This window comes from Emiliania huxleyi (genome assembly GCF_000372725.1).
Source record: "Emiliania huxleyi CCMP1516 unplaced genomic scaffold EMIHUscaffold_25, whole genome shotgun sequence".
NCBI classification, from domain to species: domain Eukaryota; phylum Haptophyta; order Isochrysidales; family Noelaerhabdaceae; genus Emiliania; species Emiliania huxleyi.
The window spans coordinates 548,107-566,000 of record NW_005200170.1 but is presented as its reverse complement, the minus strand read 5'-3'; the positions used below and the strand labels follow the sequence as shown (position 1 = coordinate 566,000).

The 17,894-nt window shown below is 68.2% G+C and overlaps 3 protein-coding genes across 3 annotated transcripts; 2 read left to right on the top strand and 1 right to left on the bottom strand.

The window, feature by feature from the left end:
* Window positions 1-137: 137 nt before the first annotated feature.
* Window positions 138-7,110, top strand: EMIHUDRAFT_64743 (hypothetical protein; the record flags this gene model as incomplete). The annotated part of the gene is made up of 3 exons (XM_005778179.1): window positions 138-694; window positions 5,682-6,138; window positions 6,562-7,110. Coding segments are annotated over 3 exons (1,563 nt in total), but the record flags the coding sequence as incomplete, so codon positions are not given.
* A 2,246-nt stretch (window positions 7,111-9,356) lies between these two features.
* On the bottom strand, window positions 9,357-11,832 carry EMIHUDRAFT_205955 (hypothetical protein; the record flags this gene model as incomplete). The annotated part of the gene is made up of 8 exons (XM_005778178.1): window positions 9,357-9,711; window positions 9,943-10,031; window positions 10,278-10,373; window positions 10,654-10,704; window positions 10,873-11,004; window positions 11,129-11,167; window positions 11,290-11,371; window positions 11,495-11,832. The coding sequence occupies 8 exons, from the start codon at window positions 11,830-11,832 to the stop codon at window positions 9,357-9,359; spliced, it is 1,182 nt and encodes a 393-aa protein (XP_005778235.1).
* A 1,750-nt stretch (window positions 11,833-13,582) lies between these two features.
* Window positions 13,583-14,153, top strand: EMIHUDRAFT_354126 (hypothetical protein; the record flags this gene model as incomplete). The annotated part of the gene is given in 3 exon segments (XM_005778177.1): window positions 13,583-14,009; window positions 14,025-14,036; window positions 14,060-14,153. Coding segments are annotated over 3 exon segments (279 nt in total), but the record flags the coding sequence as incomplete, so codon positions are not given.
* Between the last annotated feature and the right edge of the window lie 3,741 nt (window positions 14,154-17,894).

Here is a 17,894-nt window from a genome sequence, read left to right as displayed (position 1 = left end):
GCTCGCTCGGCGGCGGCGGCGGCCGCGGCCGCCGCCGCCAACACGCCACGCCGCGGCCGCCGCCCAGCTCTGAGACTTGGGACGTGGGCGGCTGGCAGCTCGTAATCGCCGACGGGCACGCGGTGCTGCCTGAAGGCATGACGCACCTGCCGGCCCGCGCTTTCCGCAACCGAACCTCTCTCGTCTCGGCCGCCTTCTCGCGCAGCCTTGCCTCGATCGGCAGTAGCGCCTTCTCCGGCTGCTCCGCCCTCTCCTCCATCACCCTCCCCGCCGGCCTCGTCGCCATCAACAACTACGTCTTCGAACGCTGCTCCGCCCTCACCTCCGTCGTTCTCCCCGCCGGCCTCACCTCCATCGGCAGCTGGGCCTTCCTCGGCTGCTCCTCGCTCGTCTCCATTACCTTTCCCGCCGGCCTCACCTCCATCGGCGACGGCGCCTTCAGCCGCTGCTCCGCCCTCACCTCCATCCACCTCCCCGCCGGCCTCACCTCCATCGGCTTCCACGCCTTCGCCGGCTGTTCCTCCATCGCCCGCGTCACCTTCCCTGCCAGCCTCACCTCCATCGGCGGCTTCGCCTTCGACGGCTGCTTCGCCCTCGCCCACGTCACCGTGCCAACCACCGCCGAGCTGCTCAGCCAGGGCCTCTTCCGACACCCCACCACCGTCCTCCGCCTCCCGCCCGCAAGGATGCGCTGGTACGAGGCGGTGGATCGGACTCTGGCCTACAAGCGCTTCGCTCTCGAGCACAAGGCTGACCTTCTTGGCTGGCTAGAGCGGGCCAACATCAGGCTCGGCTCTTACGGCCCGGACGGCGCGGCGCGCCAGCGCGACCGCGAGGCGTTCGAGGGCGACTTCGGGCCGGACGCGTCGCCGGGCGAGGGCGGCAGCGGCGAGGCGGCGGTTCCGCACGCGGCGCTGTCGTGGGACGACCCGAACGTAGCGGCACTCGAGCCGCCGGTGCGTACGCTGCGCGATGAGAACGAGCGGCTGAGGCGCGCCGCGGAGGGCGGTGACTTTCGGAGGATGCGGCAGCGTGTCGATGAGGGAGCTCGACCCTCCAGCAGCGGCTCTCACGGCCCGGACGGCGCGGCGCACGTCGCGCCGTTCCAGCCGCCGCGCCCAGCCTCGCGGCCGCAGGGTCTGCTGCGGCAGCGCTCGAGCTCAGGGGGCGCCGTGCGGCACTCTCCCGCCGTTGCCTTGTTGTCGTCCAGCGAGGCGGCGGCTCGGCACGCGGCGCTGCCGTCGCAGCAGCCGGCCGCCGAGGAGGAGGACGACTCGGAGGAGGAGGACGAGTCGGACGTAGAAGCAGGATTGGTCAGCAGCTTCGAGCCGAGAGGGAGAGCTCGAGAGCGGCGCTGACACTCAATCAGTCTTCGCCGAAATAAGAGGGAAGCCGGCGAAGTTGCGGCTGCGCAGCGGCAGAGAGAGCTGAGAGGCTCGTCACTTTTAACAGTGTTGCGTTCAAAAGAGCGGGGAAGAATTCTTGAATATTGAAATAGAAGCCTCTCTCACAGCACACGCTGGAAAATCAGCGCAAGAATTTACGCTTAAGGATTATTCGTTGGGGAAGGCTCGAACCGACACCCGCCTCGCACGACCACGAGTCGAGACACGCCTTGACGGTCCGTGCCGTTGACGCCTCCAAGTTTGCATCAAGCGGTTTCAACGCCTCTGCGATCGAGGACCTGGCCACGTTTCCACGCTTCCTGGTGTTGAGGACTTCATGAAGACAGGCTACAACGCCTTGACCGGAGATCCAGACATGTCGCTTCCCACAGCAGCTCGGTCTTCTCAGACTTCGAGTACACCGGGACGTACAGTTTTGGGTCGGCAACGTTTGCGATTCCCGAGCGTCTCGTCAGCCCGCAGCGTACAGCAACTTGTGCCGCGGAGACCACTACCTACAGCGAGATCTACACCACCTTCGAGTCCTCACTCCGGTCGCACTTCGAGTCCTCACTCCGGTCGCAGGCAAAGAGCTTTCAGCTACGAGCAGGTGAGCGACTGGAGGTGCCTATCAAATCTGCGGAGGTGGGGGCGGAGACCACCCTGAGGAACGCCCTCCAGTTCCTCCTCCTCTGCGTCCACGTCTTACCAGAGCAAGTACGAGCAGGGGTTTACGCAGGGCTTTAGTGCCGAGGTCAAGGCATCGGCCTTCGATGCAGCGCTCAGCCTCAGCGCGGTGACAGAGGACGATTTCAACCAGCATTTCGTGGACTCCGTCGAGGCGCTCGGCGACGCACATCCCTTGACGCGGCGCTCGATTTCTTCAATGACTTCGGCACTCACGTGGTAACTTGGATGAGGATCGCGATCGGCGGATACCAGCGGCATACCGCATTGTTCACTTCCGATGAGTCCCAGGAAACCGTGTTGCGTGTATCAGTACAAACAACGCTCGACCACAGCTCCGGCTTCAGCATTATGAACATCGGATTCGGCAGTGATCGACAGGAGATGACGGAGGGCATTGAGGTGACCGAAGAGGGAACCACATACTACCTGAGGGAGGGTGTAGAGGATGTAGAGTGTAGAGCGCTGTAGAGCTGTAGAGATGTAGAGCGCTCTGGAGCGCTGTAGAGCTGTAGAGCTCTACATCCGGCGCGGGACAGAGCGATGCAGATGTAGAGCGATGTAGAGGCGCTCTACAACGTGAAATCTCTACAACAAACTCTACATCATAAGCGGCGAATGAGGCACGGTCGCTCTCCGACATGAGGCGCGTTGCACTTGCCAGTGCTGCCCTGGCCTTCTGTCTGCCCGCTCAATGGGTGGCAGGTGCCTCTGCTGCTGTGGCATGCCTCACGGCTGCGACTGGCCGGCGCCTCGGCGCGTCAGCTCGGCTCGGCGTAGCGATAGTGGCCAGCGCAACTCGCCTGGACTCAACGCTCAGCCTGGAGCTCCCGCACGCGCGCTGGCGCGAGTCATGGCGTATGCAACGCGCCTGAATGCTCGCCTCGCCTCGCGCAAATGCGACCGTCCTCGCAGCCGACAGTCCACCGCCTGCTAAAGAAGCACAGCGACGAATGCGGCACCGGCGACGCATGGCAGGCTGGTCATGACGCAGTTATAGGGTGTTGTGTACCGTCGGAGTGACTCTCTGTGTGTCAGGGGTAGTCAGGGCCGCCATCAGAGCTCCAGTAAGCTCGGAGACACCAGACACCCCATTAGCGCGGCTCGACCTCTTTGAGTCACTGCCTTCCCGGCGGTTTGGCTGTAGAGCCTCTACAACAAACTCTACAGCAAAATCGCGCTCTACATCGCTCTACAACGCAGTTCGTCACGCGGCGGATGTAGAGCTCTACAGCTCTACAGCGCTCCACAGCTCTACAGCTCTACAGCGCTCTACACTCTACATCCTCTACACCCTCCCTCAGCATACTACAGGTCATCGCTGCTGTCCGTTGGCGGCAACTCGAACGCGGACTCCGCCGGGGCGTACTGCGATTCCATCCACAACCTCGCGCTCGAGGGGAACGGGGTGGCCACTGTCCTGGCTGCGCTCGCCGGGCGAGCCCGCAGCGAGGAGGAGCGAGGCGGCGCGCCGGCCGAGGGTAGGGTGCCCACAGGACCCAAAAGAAAATAGCTTTGCGACTCAAAAAGGGACGCACGCGGCAAATCTGATGTTGGCCAGTTCCAATAGGAGCGAGGCCTCTTCCGTTGGGGGACCGAGTACATAGGAAACGAGGGTTCCCCATTGTGAGCCGCTCCAGCGCGAGCGTGACACTGCACTTGGCGCCGAGCGCCCGCGGCTCAGACCTTGTGCAAGCCACCCCTCGGTGGAGGCACCGGTCCGGACCGATGGCGCTCGGTGTGGAGCAAGCAAGACCCCCCCCCCCCCCCCCCATCGGGGCGCGCTCGCCATTCCAACGGCCGCCAGGAGCACCAAGAGGACTCCTCATGGCTGCCTCCAAGTGGGCTTCGACCGGCCTCGGCTGGGGGGGCGGGTTGTCCCGGTTGCGGACGCTTTCTGCAGCCCCCTGGGCGCGACTCAGCACCCCAAAACTGCCCCTCGGCGGCATACAGCACACTGCCAGCCAGCCTCTTCCTCCTCCTAAGGGCTGTACTATAGGCCATATTGCGCCGCCTCCTACTGGCAGCCGGGCGGGCGCGCGCCGCGGGCGCCTCGGCGCGCGCACGGCTCGCAAAGTTCGAACGAGTACTGCCGCCCGGCCGCCTCAAGGCTGCCGGACGGCAGTACTCGCCTCGCAAGGCGCGCACCGGCTGCTCTGGCTGCTGCGCCGGCGGCCGCTGCGCTGGCCGCTGCTGCGCCGGCTGGCGGGCGGTACGGCCGCCGGCGGCCGCTGCACCCGCGCCTCCCCTCGCGGGCGCCGTCGCGCCGCGCGCGCCCAACTCTGCTGGTACACGGCACGCGCGCGTCACACAGCCGCGGAGAACAGGCGGTGCTGTGCGCGAAGCGCGCGCGATCTCGTACTTTTAAGGCTGGATCCGGCCATTCCAAGGGTATACCTTTGAGAATCCCCAGCGTCCCACCCTCCTAGTCACACTCTCAATTTCTCGACTGGCCAACACGAAGTGCTGCGATCTGGGGTGGCCCATTTCTTTTTTATTTTCTTTTTTTGGGCCCTGTGGGCACTCTACCGAGGGCGCGGCGAGGGTGCGCGGCGAGAGAGGGGCGGGCGAGCGGCGAGCCCGGGTGTCCGCGGTGACAAGAGCGGAGCGGCGGCCGAGGGGGAGGCCGACGCTGAGCGCGGGCACACCCACAAGGCACGTGGCGGCGGGCCGCTTCAAGAGGCCCCCGTTCCACAGCAGCGTCTTCACTCTTCTCGGCCTCTTGGCTAAGATCAAGTGTAGTATCTGTTCTTATCAGTTTGATCTCTGGTATGCCGGTCACTGACCGGCACAATGATCAAATTGATTTTTCTCCGGGGCTGTCTGCGCTGGCTTGCCAGCGCAACAGCGCTCGTGGTTCCACGCTTGCACGTTCGAGGAATCGCGCACCCGTCTGTAAATTTGTCTGTTCTCTCTCTCTCTCTCTCCTAGCTCGTCTCTCTCTCGTCTCTCTCCTAGCTCGTCTCTCTCTCGTCTCTCTCTCTCTCTCTCTCTCTCTCTCTCTCTCTCTCTCTCTCTCTCTCTCTCTCTCTCTCTCTCCCTCCCTCCCTCCCTCCCTCCCTCCCTCCCTCCCTCCCTCCCTCTTGCGCGCTCGGAGTGCTCATCAGCCGACGCTCTCTCCTCTCGCGCTGCGATGCTCATCGCGGTGCCGCGCGGCGCCAAGGCCGGCGACCGCCTCGTCCTCGACACTAGCAACGGAGCGCGCTGGGTCGTGCCCCTTCCTCCGGGCGCGACGCACGGCACGACGCTGACCATCGCTCGCCCGCAGACGGCCGACCCCGACGAACACATCGTCCAGGTCGTGATCGCGACGGAGCTGCCGCTGCCGCCGCCGGGCGCGGTCGGCGCGGTCGAGGCCTCGCCGCGAGCGGCCGCTTCGTCCGCTGGTGCACTCGCAGCCGAGGGCTCGCTCGGCGGCGGCGGCGGCCGCGGCCGCCGCCGCCAACACGCCACGCCGCGGCCGCCGCCCAGCTCTGAGACTTGGGACGTGGGCGGCTGGCAGCTCGTAATCGCCGACGGGCACGCGGTGCTGCCTGAAGGCATGACGCACCTGCCGGCCCGCGCTTTCCGCAACCGAACCTCTCTCGTCTCGGCCGCCTTCTCGCGCAGCCTTGCCTCGATCGGCAGTAGCGCCTTCTCCGGCTGCTCCGCCCTCTCCTCCATCACCCTCCCCGCCGGCCTCGTCGCCATCAACAACTACGTCTTCGAACGCTGCTCCGCCCTCACCTCCGTCGTTCTCCCCGCCGGCCTCACCTCCATCGGCAGCTGGGCCTTCCTCGGCTGCTCCTCGCTCGTCTCCATTACCTTTCCCGCCGGCCTCACCTCCATCGGCGACGGCGCCTTCAGCCGCTGCTCCGCCCTCACCTCCATCCACCTCCCCGCCGGCCTCACCTCCATCGGCTTCCACGCCTTCGCCGGCTGTTCCTCCATCGCCCGCGTCACCTTCCCTGCCAGCCTCACCTCCATCGGCGGCTTCGCCTTCGACGGCTGCTTCGCCCTCGCCCACGTCACCGTGCCAACCACCGCCGAGCTGCTCAGCCAGGGCCTCTTCCGACACCCCACCACCGTCCTCCGCCTCCCGCCCGCAAGGATGCGCTGGTACGAGGCGGTGGATCGGACTCTGGCCTACAAGCGCTTCGCTCTCGAGCACAAGGCTGGCCTTCTTGGCTGGCTAGAGCGGGCCAACATCAGGCTCGGCTCTTACGGCCCGGACGGCGCGGCGCGCCAGCGCGACCGCGAGGCGTTCGAGGGCGACTTTGGGCCGGACGCGGCGCCAGGCGAGGGCAGCAGCGGCGAGGCGGCGCCAGGCGAGGGCGGCAGCGGCGAGGCGGCGCCAGGCGAGGGCGGCAGCGGCGAGGCGGCGGCGTGGGACGACCTGGACGATAAAGATTGGGAGGAAGGGCCCGCGGCCCCCTCCGTGGGCGGCTGGCAGGTCGTCACCGACGGGCACGCGGTGCTGCCTGAAGGCATGACGCACCTGCCGGACGAGGCGTTCCACAACCGCACCTCTCTCGTCTCGGTCGCCTTCCCGCGCAGCCTTGCCTCGATCGGCAGCGGCGCCTTCGAGGGCTGCTCCTCGCTCTCCTCCATCGACCTCCCTGCCGGCCTCACCTCCATCGGCGACGGCGCCTTCAACCTCTGCTCCGCCCTCACCTCCGTCACCCTCCCCGCCGGCCTCACCTCCATCGGCGACTCCGCCTTCGCCCGCTGCTCCGCCATCACCTCCATCGACCTCTCCGCCGCCGGCCTCACCTCCATCAGCGAGGGCGTCTTCGCTGGCTGCTCTGCCCTCTCCTCCATCGGCCTCCCCGCCGGCCTCACCTCCATCGACACCAACGCCTTCTACGGCTGCTCTGCCCTCTCCCGCGTCACCTTCCCCGCCGGCCTCACCTCCATCGGCAACAGCGCCTTCAACGGCTGCTCCTCCCTCAGCTCCGTCACCTTCCCCGCCGGCCTCACCTCCATCGGCTACGGCGCCTTCGAGGGCTGCTCCGCCCTCGCCCGCGTCACCGTGCCAGACACTGCCACCACCATCGGCCCCCGTGACTTCTCTTGGGCCACCACGGTCCTCCGCCTCTCGCCCGCAAAGATGCGCTGGTACAATACCGTGGGCCGGACTCTTGCCTACAAGCGCTTCGCTCTCGAGCACAAGGCTGGCCTTCTTGGCTGGCTAGAGCGAGCCAACATCAGGCTCGGCTCTTACGGCCCGGACGGCGCGGCGCGCCAGCGCGACCGCGAGGCGTTCGAGGGCGACTTCGGGCCGGACGCGTCGCCGGGCGAGGGCAGCAGCGGCTCGGCGGCGGCTCGGCGCGCGGCGCTGTCGTGGGACGATCCGAACGTCGCGGCACTCGAGCCGCCGGTGCGTACGCTGCGCGATGAGAACGAGCGGCTGAGGCGCGCCGCGGAGGGCGGTGACTTTCGGAGGATGCGGCAGCGTGTCGATGAGGGAGCTCGACCCTCCAGCAGCGGCTCTCACGGCCCGGACGGCGCGGCGCACGTCGCGCCGTTCCAGCCGCCGCGCCCAGCCTCGCGGCCGCAGGGTCTGCTGCGGCAGCGCTCGAGCGCAGGGGGCGCCGTGCGGCAGGGCGGAGGCGAGGCGGCGCCGGGCGAGGGCAGCAGCGGCGAGGCCGTCGCAGCAGCCGTTTCCAGCAGCTCTTACGGCCTGGACGGCGAGGCGCACTTCGAGAGAATGAGATTGCGTTGGCTGTCAGAGAACGGAGCTTCCGTCGAGAGAATGCGATTGCGCGGGCTGTCAGAGAATGAGATTGCGCGGGCTGTGAGATTGGGCGTCGTCGAGCAGTACCTGGCGGAGCGGCGCACCAGCGCGACCGCGAGGAGTTCGGACGTTGCGCCGGGCGAGGGCAGCGGCGAGGCGGCGCCGAGCAGGTGCCCGGCGCGCCTGTGACCCGAGATCTCCCGAGATCGCCCGAGATCGCCCGAGATCAACCGCCCGAGGCCACCGCTCGTCTGCAGGCCCGGCCTGTGGGCGCAGCAGCAGTATGCGGCGCTGCCGTCGCAGCAGCCGGCCGCCGAGGAGGAGGACTCGGAGGAGGAGGAGGACGAGTCGGACGGAGACGAGTCGTGCGACCCGGAGGATCCGGATGGCGAGGCGGAGGGCGAGGAGGGCGAGGCGGAGGCCGAGGCGGAGGCCGAGGCGGGAGAGGAGGGCGAGGCTGGCGAGGCTGGCGAGGAGGGCGCGGGCAGGCCCGTGCCGGGCTCGTGGGACGACCTGGAGGATGAAGATTGGGAGGAGGGGCCCACGGCGCCAGTCCTGCCGAATTGAGCGGATCTTGTTCCTGCGCCGCCATCGGCCTCTGGGAGAGTACGCAGAAGTGCTCCCCAGCCCTCCGCATCCGAGGGCTCGCCCGGCGCCGGCGCCTGTGGCGCCACACTGCGGCCGCCGCAGAGCTTGGCGCTAGAGGAACCGCGCACACCGGCGGATGAGGTCCCGTTATGGCTGAGCTCTGAGCGCATGTACACCGTAACCCAGCTTGTTCTCGCGGCGGGCGAAATGTTGGTCCGGTTTTGTTTACGTTGTGGCGAGTTTGTGAGACTTAGCCGTCCTCGGTCTTGTAAAGTACGCCCTAGAAGTGTATACACGGTGTACGCCCGCGGCGCTGTCGACGCGATTTTGACGTCACCGGGGTCCGGGCTCGTCGCGCGGGGCGCGCGGCCCGTCTGTCTCACGTCCCTCACAGGACTCAGCGGGCTGTGTGTGAGAGACTCTGTGTTCTCGCATCGTGAGATGGGGTGTCGCTGCCCCTCGCGCCTTGGCCTCGCCCCTCGCCGCTCTCCGGGAGAGCGCGTCAGCATACACAGAGTGGACCTCGACCTGGAATGGTAGTATTGACGAGCCCGGCGAGCCCACGAGTGGCGCGGCGGGCCGCTTCAAGAGGAGACCGGGCTAGCCGCCCCTGTACCGTACTCCGAGTAGTCTACTGACGACGTACGTAATGGGCGGGAGTGGGGGCCCTCGAAAACATGCGTGGGCACCGGCCCGATCGGGACAAGACGCCTGCCCCCCGCAAGAGCGGGCTCAAACGTAGTAGCCATCACGGAGCGGGGCGTCGAGGCCGCGACGACATGCGGCGATCACGGGGAGCAGCACCCTTGACAGGCGGGATACTTGGGACTCGGTGTCGCGAGGAGGAAGAATGCGGGGACGTGGCAGCCGAACAAGAAGACGCCAAGTTTCGTGGCCGTGGCCTGAATCTTCCTGTGAACCTCTGGGCGGAGCAGAGGCGCAGCGGCCGGCCAAGGACGTCTTGCCGCCTCTCGGCTCGCTCAAGCTGGAGGACGCTCACACGCCTGCTGTTCGCGGAGCAGCTGGATGTCGCGCTTCATGTCGCGCCGCATCTGCCGGACGTCCTCCTTCCCGAAGCGGAGATCCTCGTAGGCGGACCACGACGGGTGGGGCGTGCTCTCGAGCGGCGGCTTGAGGGCGGAGGCGTGCTTCGCGAGCTTCTCGATGAACTGGAGCATGTACAGCGCGCCGTCGGAGCGGTTGTGCTGCCGCGGCGCCTTGACCTCCTTGGTCTCCATCAAGCGGAACTTCGGGTCGTCGACCGGCGGCGCCTCGGAGGAGGAGGCGCCGGCGCGGCGCGCCATCTTGTTCTTGTACTCCTCCTCGAGGTACCACCTGAGGTACATGATGCCTTTGGGGGGAGGAGGGGCAGCGAAGCGGTCGGGGTGGCGAGAGCGGCGGGAGGGGCGGCGGGAGGGGCGGCGGGAGGGGCGACAGAGGGGCGGGGGAGGGGCGGACAGAGGTTGGGGGTGAGAGGTTGGCGGGGGCGGGGGGAGGCGGTGCGGGGGTGGCGGGGCGGCGCCTCTCTCGCGGTGGCCTCCGAGCGAGTCGAGGTAGAGGATGCACGTCTGCTCGCCCTCCTCCGCGCCCGCCAGCGCCTTCTCCTCCTCGCGGGCGCGCTTCTTGCGCCGCTCCTCGCGGATGCTCCCCGGCTTCTGATCGAGAGACTCCGCCGTCGGCAGGACAGCCGCCGCGCGCTGCTTGCCGCCGCTCCGCTGCTGCTGCTGCTGCGCCGCCGCCGCCGCCGCCGCCGCCGCCGCCGCCGCCGCCGCCGCCGCCGCCGCCGCCGCCCGCTCGCCGCGCTTGCTCGGAGCCCAATCGTACGAGCGCCGCCCGCCGCGCCCCTCCTTCTCGAGAAGGATCTGACCGAGGATGGACGTGCCGAGCCCGTCCGCCTCCACCTCCGCTGAGCTCTCCAACCACTCCTCCTTGTGCGGGGGCCACTCGCCAGCCTCGCCAGCCTCGCCCTCCTCGCCCGGCTCGCGCCCCTCCCTGGCCTACGCAGGTCGAATCGGAGGCAGTGGCGGGTCCGCCAATTCACACAACTCGCTCCGTCCGACTCGTCCTCCTCCTCCTCCTCCTCCTCCTCCTCCTCGGCGGCCGGCTGCTGCGACGGCAGCGCCGCATGCTGCTGCTGCGCCCACAGGCCGGGCCTGCACGCGAGCAATGACCTCGGGCGGGTGAGATCGGGCGAGATCGGGCGAGATCGGGCGAGATCGGGCGAGATCGGGTGAGATCGGGTGGTGATCTCCGCCCGAAGGCCGGGCGCCTGCACACGACGGCGAGGGACCAGTGCAGGCCCTCGTTGATCGGCACGAAGATGTAGTCCTTAGTGAAGAGGTCGACGTGCCTAGCCGCGCAGCCGGTGCTCTCTCTTTCTCTGTGCGCCCCTCTCCCCGAGGCTGCTCTCCCATACACATGCAGAGACAGAGAGGCGGGCAGGCGGGGAAGGCGGGTGGGGAGGAGAGGTGGCGCGCGCGTTGTCCAGCCGCGGACATGCTGGTAGGCGGCCTCGCGCTCCTTTGCCGACGATCCGCCCTGCATGGTCTGCAGCAGCCGCGTGTAGAAGGAGGAGTTGAAGAAGTGGCACCGTTTGAACGTCTCCGGGTCGAGGCTCTTGAGCTCCTCCTGCGGCGTGGAGAGTGTGCGGCGTGAGGGGGAGGCGGACGGAGTGATGAAGCGCTGGCCGTCCCCCTCTCTTCGCGATTGCCCCCCTCCCGCCCGCCTGGAAGAAGCGCAGCCTGTAGTCGACCAGTGAGCCGTTGAGGAACTCGCCCTCCTCGAGCCGCGCCTGAGAGGGGCGCACACAAGTCACGCGCTCCACCCGCGCCACGCTCCCGCCACGCTCGGCTCTCTCTCTCTCTCTTCTCTCTCTTCTCTCTCTCTTCTTCTTCTCTCTTCTCGTCTTCTCACCAGCTCGTCCTCCGTCAGCACGATCCTGTCGTTGGCAGCTTCTTGCGGGTACACTGCAATCCGCGCAGCCTTGTCGCCCTCCCTGACGCCCGGCGACCCGGCCTCACCCTTCTTCTCTAACGCACGCAGCGCCGCCTCGAGCGTCGCCTCCGCCGCCTCGCGCCTCGCCTCCGCCGCCTGCTCTGCGGCGGCCGCCGCAGTGTACGCGGCGAAGGCCGTTTCGAGGGCGCTGAGCGGCGGGTGCTCCTTCGCCGCTTGATCGCGCGCGGCCGCACGCCGGCGCTGCAGCTCTGCGCCGTCGATCCTCTCGGCAATAAACTCTTTGTAGTGCTCCTCCATCAGCTCACGCGCTCGCGCGTCCACCTCCGTCGAGCACAGCGAGCGGGCCTTGGCAACCCTCGTCTCAACGTCGGCCCGGCTCCGCTTGCGCGGCGTCTCCACAGCTCCCACCTCGAGGTCGATGGCGCTCTTGCGGCCCTCGGCGTCCTTCTGCTCGCGAGATCGCTCGCTCACCACGGACACCTCGTCGGCGGACGGCGTCATCGACTCACGGCGCCATATTCGCGCCAAAAAATAGTAACGCCTGCTCTTCCTCTTGCTCGCCGCGCGCTCGGGAGCCGGAGTGGCGGGGTCGGAGCTGCTGCAACGGTGCGAGTGGCCGCGAGGGGCTGTGCTGGGGCTCTCCAGAGGGCGAGGCCACGACGCGGTGCTCGCGGCGGCGCGCGGGGCAGCTTCATCTGCTGGCGAGTCTCAACAGCAGCTTCAGGCAATGCAGCGCAACGCCAGCTGCCTCTCCGGAGCTGCGCGGCGGCTGGCGGGCCTGTGCGATGGCGCCGAGCCGTCGGCTCGGGACGCGCAGTCGGCTCGCTTGCCGGTTGCCGAGTCAGTCTGGCTGGCGAGAAGCGCCAAGGCCTTCCCTGCAATCTGGGCGCTGCCCAGCAGTGCGCAGTACTATTGCTGCGCCGGCGGGCGGCCTCGATGTGGATTGCCGCGATAGTGCCAGTGCGCGCCAGTCCCGTGCCCAGAAAGAAAACAGACAACCCGAACGAGGGATAGGGGAGGAGGACAGGGTCCCCACCTGCACGAACGAGCAGGATTTTGGAAGGACGGCCAGTGTCGCGTGAGGTTTTCGAAAATTCTTTTTCTTGCACGGTGCTGGGCGCCCAGGCTTGCTGGGGTCCCCTTCGGGTGCATCGTGACGGCTGACAACGGGATTTCCACTGGTTCGTCCTCCTCGGAGTCGTCTTCCCCCGTTTCCTTCCGCTCGGCTCTACGTTCAGTACGTTCGGCGTGGTTCACCCTCCATGCCGTGAACAGGCGCTTTATGCACCCTATATTCTTCTCTCGTTCCTCTGCCCGTGCGTTGGTCTTGTCGTTGTTTCGCATCCATGTCTGTATGGCAGTCGAGGCTGCCTTCCCCACTACCTGTAGTTCACTCGTTACCTCCCCCGCGAGCTCCGAGCCCCCTTCCTGATTTTTTTTTTGCATCAAACCACGGCCAGCCGGCCTCACTCGAACTCGACCCCGCGACAGCAAGCGGCGCCAGCAGGGACCAGGTCCCGATGGGAGTCACCTACTCCGCCGTCCAGTTCCTGGCCTCGGACGGCTCCAACGTCCGCGAGGCGCGCTCGCTCCTCTACCGCTTCTCGTGGTCCTCGGCGCTCCTCCTCCTGCTCTACGCGGCGCTGCTCGAGATGCAGCGCCGGAGGTGCGTCGGCAGCGCCGAGGAGGCCGCCTCGACGCGGTGGAGCCTGCCCGCCTGCATCCTCACCCGCCGCGCCATCGTCACCATCGTGCTCCTCCTCCTCTTTTGCGCCGACGCGCTGCTCTCGGTCTGGGCCGCCCGCTCGATGGCGATGTCCGCCATCTTTGCGTGCGCCCTCTCCAACACGCTCACCGTGACGCTGTACTCGGGGCGCGAGGTCTGGCTGCTCGCGATGCTGCAGCGGACGCGGCTCGGCGTCACCACGCAGCACCTGCTCGCCGCCGCCTCGGCCTCTATCATCCTCGTCAAGCTGCTCACGGCGGCGGCGCTGTGGAAGGTCGCAGACTCCCTCTGATCTTCTCTATACACCCTCCCGTGCACTTCCTTCGCCCCGGATTCCTTCGCCCCGGAGAAAGACAAAAGGGTCCCCTCACTCCTTTTCTTTCCCAAGGTCGCCCGCCGGCTCTCGACCGGCGACCTCGCAGAGCTTGCGGTGGTGCTGCGGGTCGGCTCGAGCAGCCGCGAGGTGGGTCGGCCGGCGGCCCTGCTCGGAGCCCTCCTCCCGAGCCCTCTGTGACGCGTCCATGAGAGCCCCGACTCTAGGACCCGGCCGGCGCCTTCTCCTTCTCGCCCGCCGCAGACAAGCGCGGCGCCGGCCCCGCGCCGTGGAACATCTCGACGGTCGCGCTCGGGCTGAGCCCGGGGGAGGGCGAGCGAGGGAGGGGCGGCGGCCAGTCGGGCGGAGAGGCGGAGCCCCCCCCCCAGCCAGACTCGCCAGCCGCGCAGCAGCCGCGCACCCCCGCCGCCGCGCCGCTGCGAGCGGTGGCGCTGCCGATGGCGCCGGCGGTGCAGCCGAGCGGTGGGGCGCTGCCGATACCGCCACTGACCCCGCCTCAGAGCCAGCAGACATAGCGCCCCGGAGAGGGAGCGTCACCCAACAATGTGGTGTCAGGTGCATCATATCAGAGAGAGCAGTCAGCGAGCATGGAGAGAGAGGGCGAGGGGGGTGGAGGCTCTGGAGAGAGCGGAGAGGTCCCCCCGCCCACCCCAGCGGGCACAGCGCACCCTCGAGTGTCGATCTTTAGGCCCCCGCGGTGCGCTGTGCGCTCACAGGGGAGATGGTGGCATGTACGTAAAAAGGAAGAGCAGTCACAAACGCGCATCAAGCGTCGCGCACACGTGAGACGATCACGTGTCCGCGGCCATGCAACTGCCTCTCCAGCACCGCCTCAGCGCTCAAGCCTCACCCTCCGCCCTGCTGAGCGCCCCCCTGCCCGCGCGTGGCTGAATCGACTTACACCAGGGCAATGCCGCCTTCCCCATCGGCGCCACCGTCTCCCACGCACATTTAGAGCAGGATCGTACCGCTCGACTGAGCAGAGGTGGCGGTGGGCGGATTCGCCGCCCAGGTACAGCTTGCAGTCAAGCACCGCAACCGCGACCGCACCGCAACCGCTCGAGCCGTCGACATCGGCGCCACCTCCTCCCACGCATCCAACGCCGGGTCGTACCGGGTGGGAGGCCATGTGAGGGAGGCTGCAGACAATCGCAGAGCCTCGCATCACAGCCCTGGCGCCCACGCCGCGACCTTCTTGGGCAGCAGCTGGTTCGACAGGTCCTCTCCGTGGCCTAGGCAGCCGCGGTCACCCTTGCCGCAGGAGAGGACAGCGCCATCGGCGGTGAGGGCGATGCTGTGGAATACTCCAGCCGACACAGCAACGACGCGCTGGCCAGCGAAGGCCTCGACCTTCTTCGGCAGCAGCTGGTTCTGCTCGTCGCCGTGGCCCAGCCGGCCAAGGTAGCCACCGCCCCAGCTCCAGACGGCGCTGTCGGCGATGATGGCGAGGCTTTGTATGTGCGCAGCAGACACAGCGACGACGCGCTGTCCAGCAAAAGCCTCGATCTTCTTCGGCAGCAGCTGGCGCTGCTGGTCGCCGTGGCCCAACCGGCCCCAGGCTCCCAAGCCCCAGCTCCAGACGGCGCCGTCGGCGGTGAGGGCAAGGCTGTGGCCCTCTCCAGCCGACACAGCAACAACGCGCTGCCCAGCGAAGGCCTCGACCTTCTTGGGCAGCAGCTGGTTCGACAGGTCCTCTCCGTGGCCTAGGCAGCCGCGCTCGCCCTCGCCCCAGGTAAGGACAGCGCCGTCGGCGGTGATGGCGAGGCTGTGGAAGCCTCCAGCCGACGCAGCGACGACGCGCCGCCCAGCCAAGGCCTCGACCTTCTTCGGCAGCAGCTGGTCCTGCAGGTCGCCGTGGCCCAGCAGGCCAGAGCTTCCACCGCCCCAGTTCCAGACAGCGCCGTCGGCGGTGAGGGCGAGGCTGCGCGCGGCTCCAGCCGACACGGCGACGACGCGCTGGCCAGCGAAGGCCTCGATCTTCTTGGGCTGCCACTGGTCCTGCTGGTCGCCGTGGCCCAGCTTGCCAAGGGCTCCACTGCCCCAGCTCCAGACACTGCCGTTGGCGGTGAGGGCGAAGCTGTGCGCGCCTCCCGCCGCCACGCTCACGGCGCGCTCACCGCCCAGTGTGGAAGGGAGGCGGATCGGCGTGTTGAGCCGCATCACGCCCTCGCCGTGCCCGAGCAGCCCTGGCCTGTAGGACACCGCTGAACCGCACGACGAGAGCCGCCCCTCGCCGTCGATGAAGACGCTGTGCCCACTCCCTGCCGCCGCCCTCACCGGCGGGTTGGCCTCGCGCAGCAACGCAGCGAAGCACAGCCACCGCACGGCGCAGCTCTCGCCCTCTGGCTGCGCCGGCAGCTCGAAGCCGCGCTCTTGCGCCCACAAGCGGATGGCCTCCACCGCAAGCGAGGCGTGGAAGAGCAGCGAGACGGCCGCGACGCGAGCGATGTCGGCGGGGTCGCAGTGAGAAAGGACGCGCACGAGGAGCTCCGAGGGGAGGTCGAGGAGGCGGGCGGGCGGCGGCGTGTCTGGCGAGGGCTCGAGGCTGGACATATGTGCGCCACCCTCCTCGCCGTCGTCGACGCCGTACGGCCAGCACTCCTTCATCCACCTGTCCAATCTCGCCTTGGTGAGCCCGAGCCGCTTCACCACGTACGCCAAGGCGTGCGGCGACCCAGGCCCGTCCGGCGGCGTTTTGTCCTCGCTAAAGACGGCGGCCCAGAACGGGTCTGGCGGTGGCTCTGCGGACGGGCCTGGGCCGCCCGCTCCGCGGGCGGCTGCTGGACTAGGGCTATAGCGCCAGTATGGACTAGGGCTATAGCGCCTCTGGGACCCCGGTGTGATGCTCCAGCCTCGCGGCGCGACGCGGCTGTTACCGGTGCCGGAGCCCGCCTCCGCCCCCGCCTGCGCCTCGCCGGCGGCCGAGCTCGACGGCAGCCGGAGGGGCGGCGACGGCGGCGCGGCGAGCGAGCCCTCGGCTGCGAGTGCACCAGCGGACGAAGCGGCCGCTCGCGGCGAGGCGTCGACCGCGCCGACCGCGCCCGGCGGCGACATCTGCTCGGTCTCAAGACCGTTTCTTAGCTAAAACGAGCGCCTGCACGAGTAGACGCTTATATTCGAGCTCGCCAAATGCGCATCTGCACGTGGAGGCGCTCATGTTAGCTAGGGCTCGCACCTGCACGTGTGGGCGCGTATCTGACACAAGCACCTACACGTGTGGGCGCGAGCCTTGGCTAAGATGCGCGCCTACACGTGCCGGCGCTTATTTTTGCCGCACTTTTCCGGGGTTTGCCGAGTCAGGACCGCCCCCCCCACCACTCAAGCAAGGTGTCCGGTTGCTCGATGACAGCGGTCCCGCCCTTCCTCCCGGCCCTTCTGTTCGCCGCCGGCGCCGGCCTCGTGATCTACGAGGCCACTCGCCCTGATCCGCCCGCGCCCGGCCCGACGCCGTGGTTCGAGATCCCCACCTGCAACAACGCGAGCGCCTCCACGGCCGGCGGCCGCGCCGTCGCCTCGCTGGCCGACACCTCGACCGACGGGGATGACATCTGCGCCAACGCCGACTCTGGCGTCGCCGCTCCGCCGCTGCGGATGGCGCTCGCGCTGGCGGATGGCTTTCAGCCCGGCCTCACGTACTCGATCTCTCTGCTCGTCCGGTCGGGCGCCTACCTCGTGAGCGGGATTGCGGTGGAGGACGGGCGCGGCGGCGTGCTCTCCCCGGCCGCGAACCTCGAGATCGGCCCGGACATGAACTTTCCGTGGCGGACCAAGGCTGCCGCCAGTCTCTCGCCTCCTCCGCCGGCGGCGGCGGCAGCAGAGGCGAGCGGGGACTCGTTTGCCGCTGACGGGCGGCGGCTGGCGGCGGAGGAGAGGGAGGCTGGGGCGTGGGGCGGGGGGGGCGACGAGATCAGCCTCGACGACTGGCAGGATGAGTGGGCGGAGGCGGAGGAGGTGGAGGCGGAGGAGGTGGAGGAGGAGGTGGAGCAGGAGGAGGAGGAGGCGGGAAGGCGGAGCCTCTCTGCCGACCGGCGGCGAGGCGGAGGCTTCTCCCGCGGAGGTAGCTCGTGGGGCTCCTCCCGCTCCCGCTCCTCCTGGTCGTCGTCGTCGTCGTCGTCGTCGCGCTCCCGCTCCTCCTGGTCGTCCTCCTCCTCCTCCTCCCGCTCCAGCACCTCCTCCTCCTCCTCCTCGTCCTCGTCGTGGTGGGGAGGCTCCTCCTCCTCCTCGCGGTCCCGGTCCACCCCGACCTCCTCCTCCTCGTCCTGGACCTCCTCGTCTCGCTCCCGCGCAACCTCCTCCTCCTCCTCGTACTACACCTCCTGCTCCTGCGCCTGCGGGTATGCGGGGTGCCTCGGAAGAGCGCCCTCTCGTCCACTATATCCTCTATGATCTAAGTTAATTGGTGGCCTCGAGCTACTCCAGAGTTCCACGTCTTTCATAAAAGTGCGTACGCGGATTGTGCCATTGTACGCACGTGCCAGTCTTCCTCAGGGATCTGACGGTTTC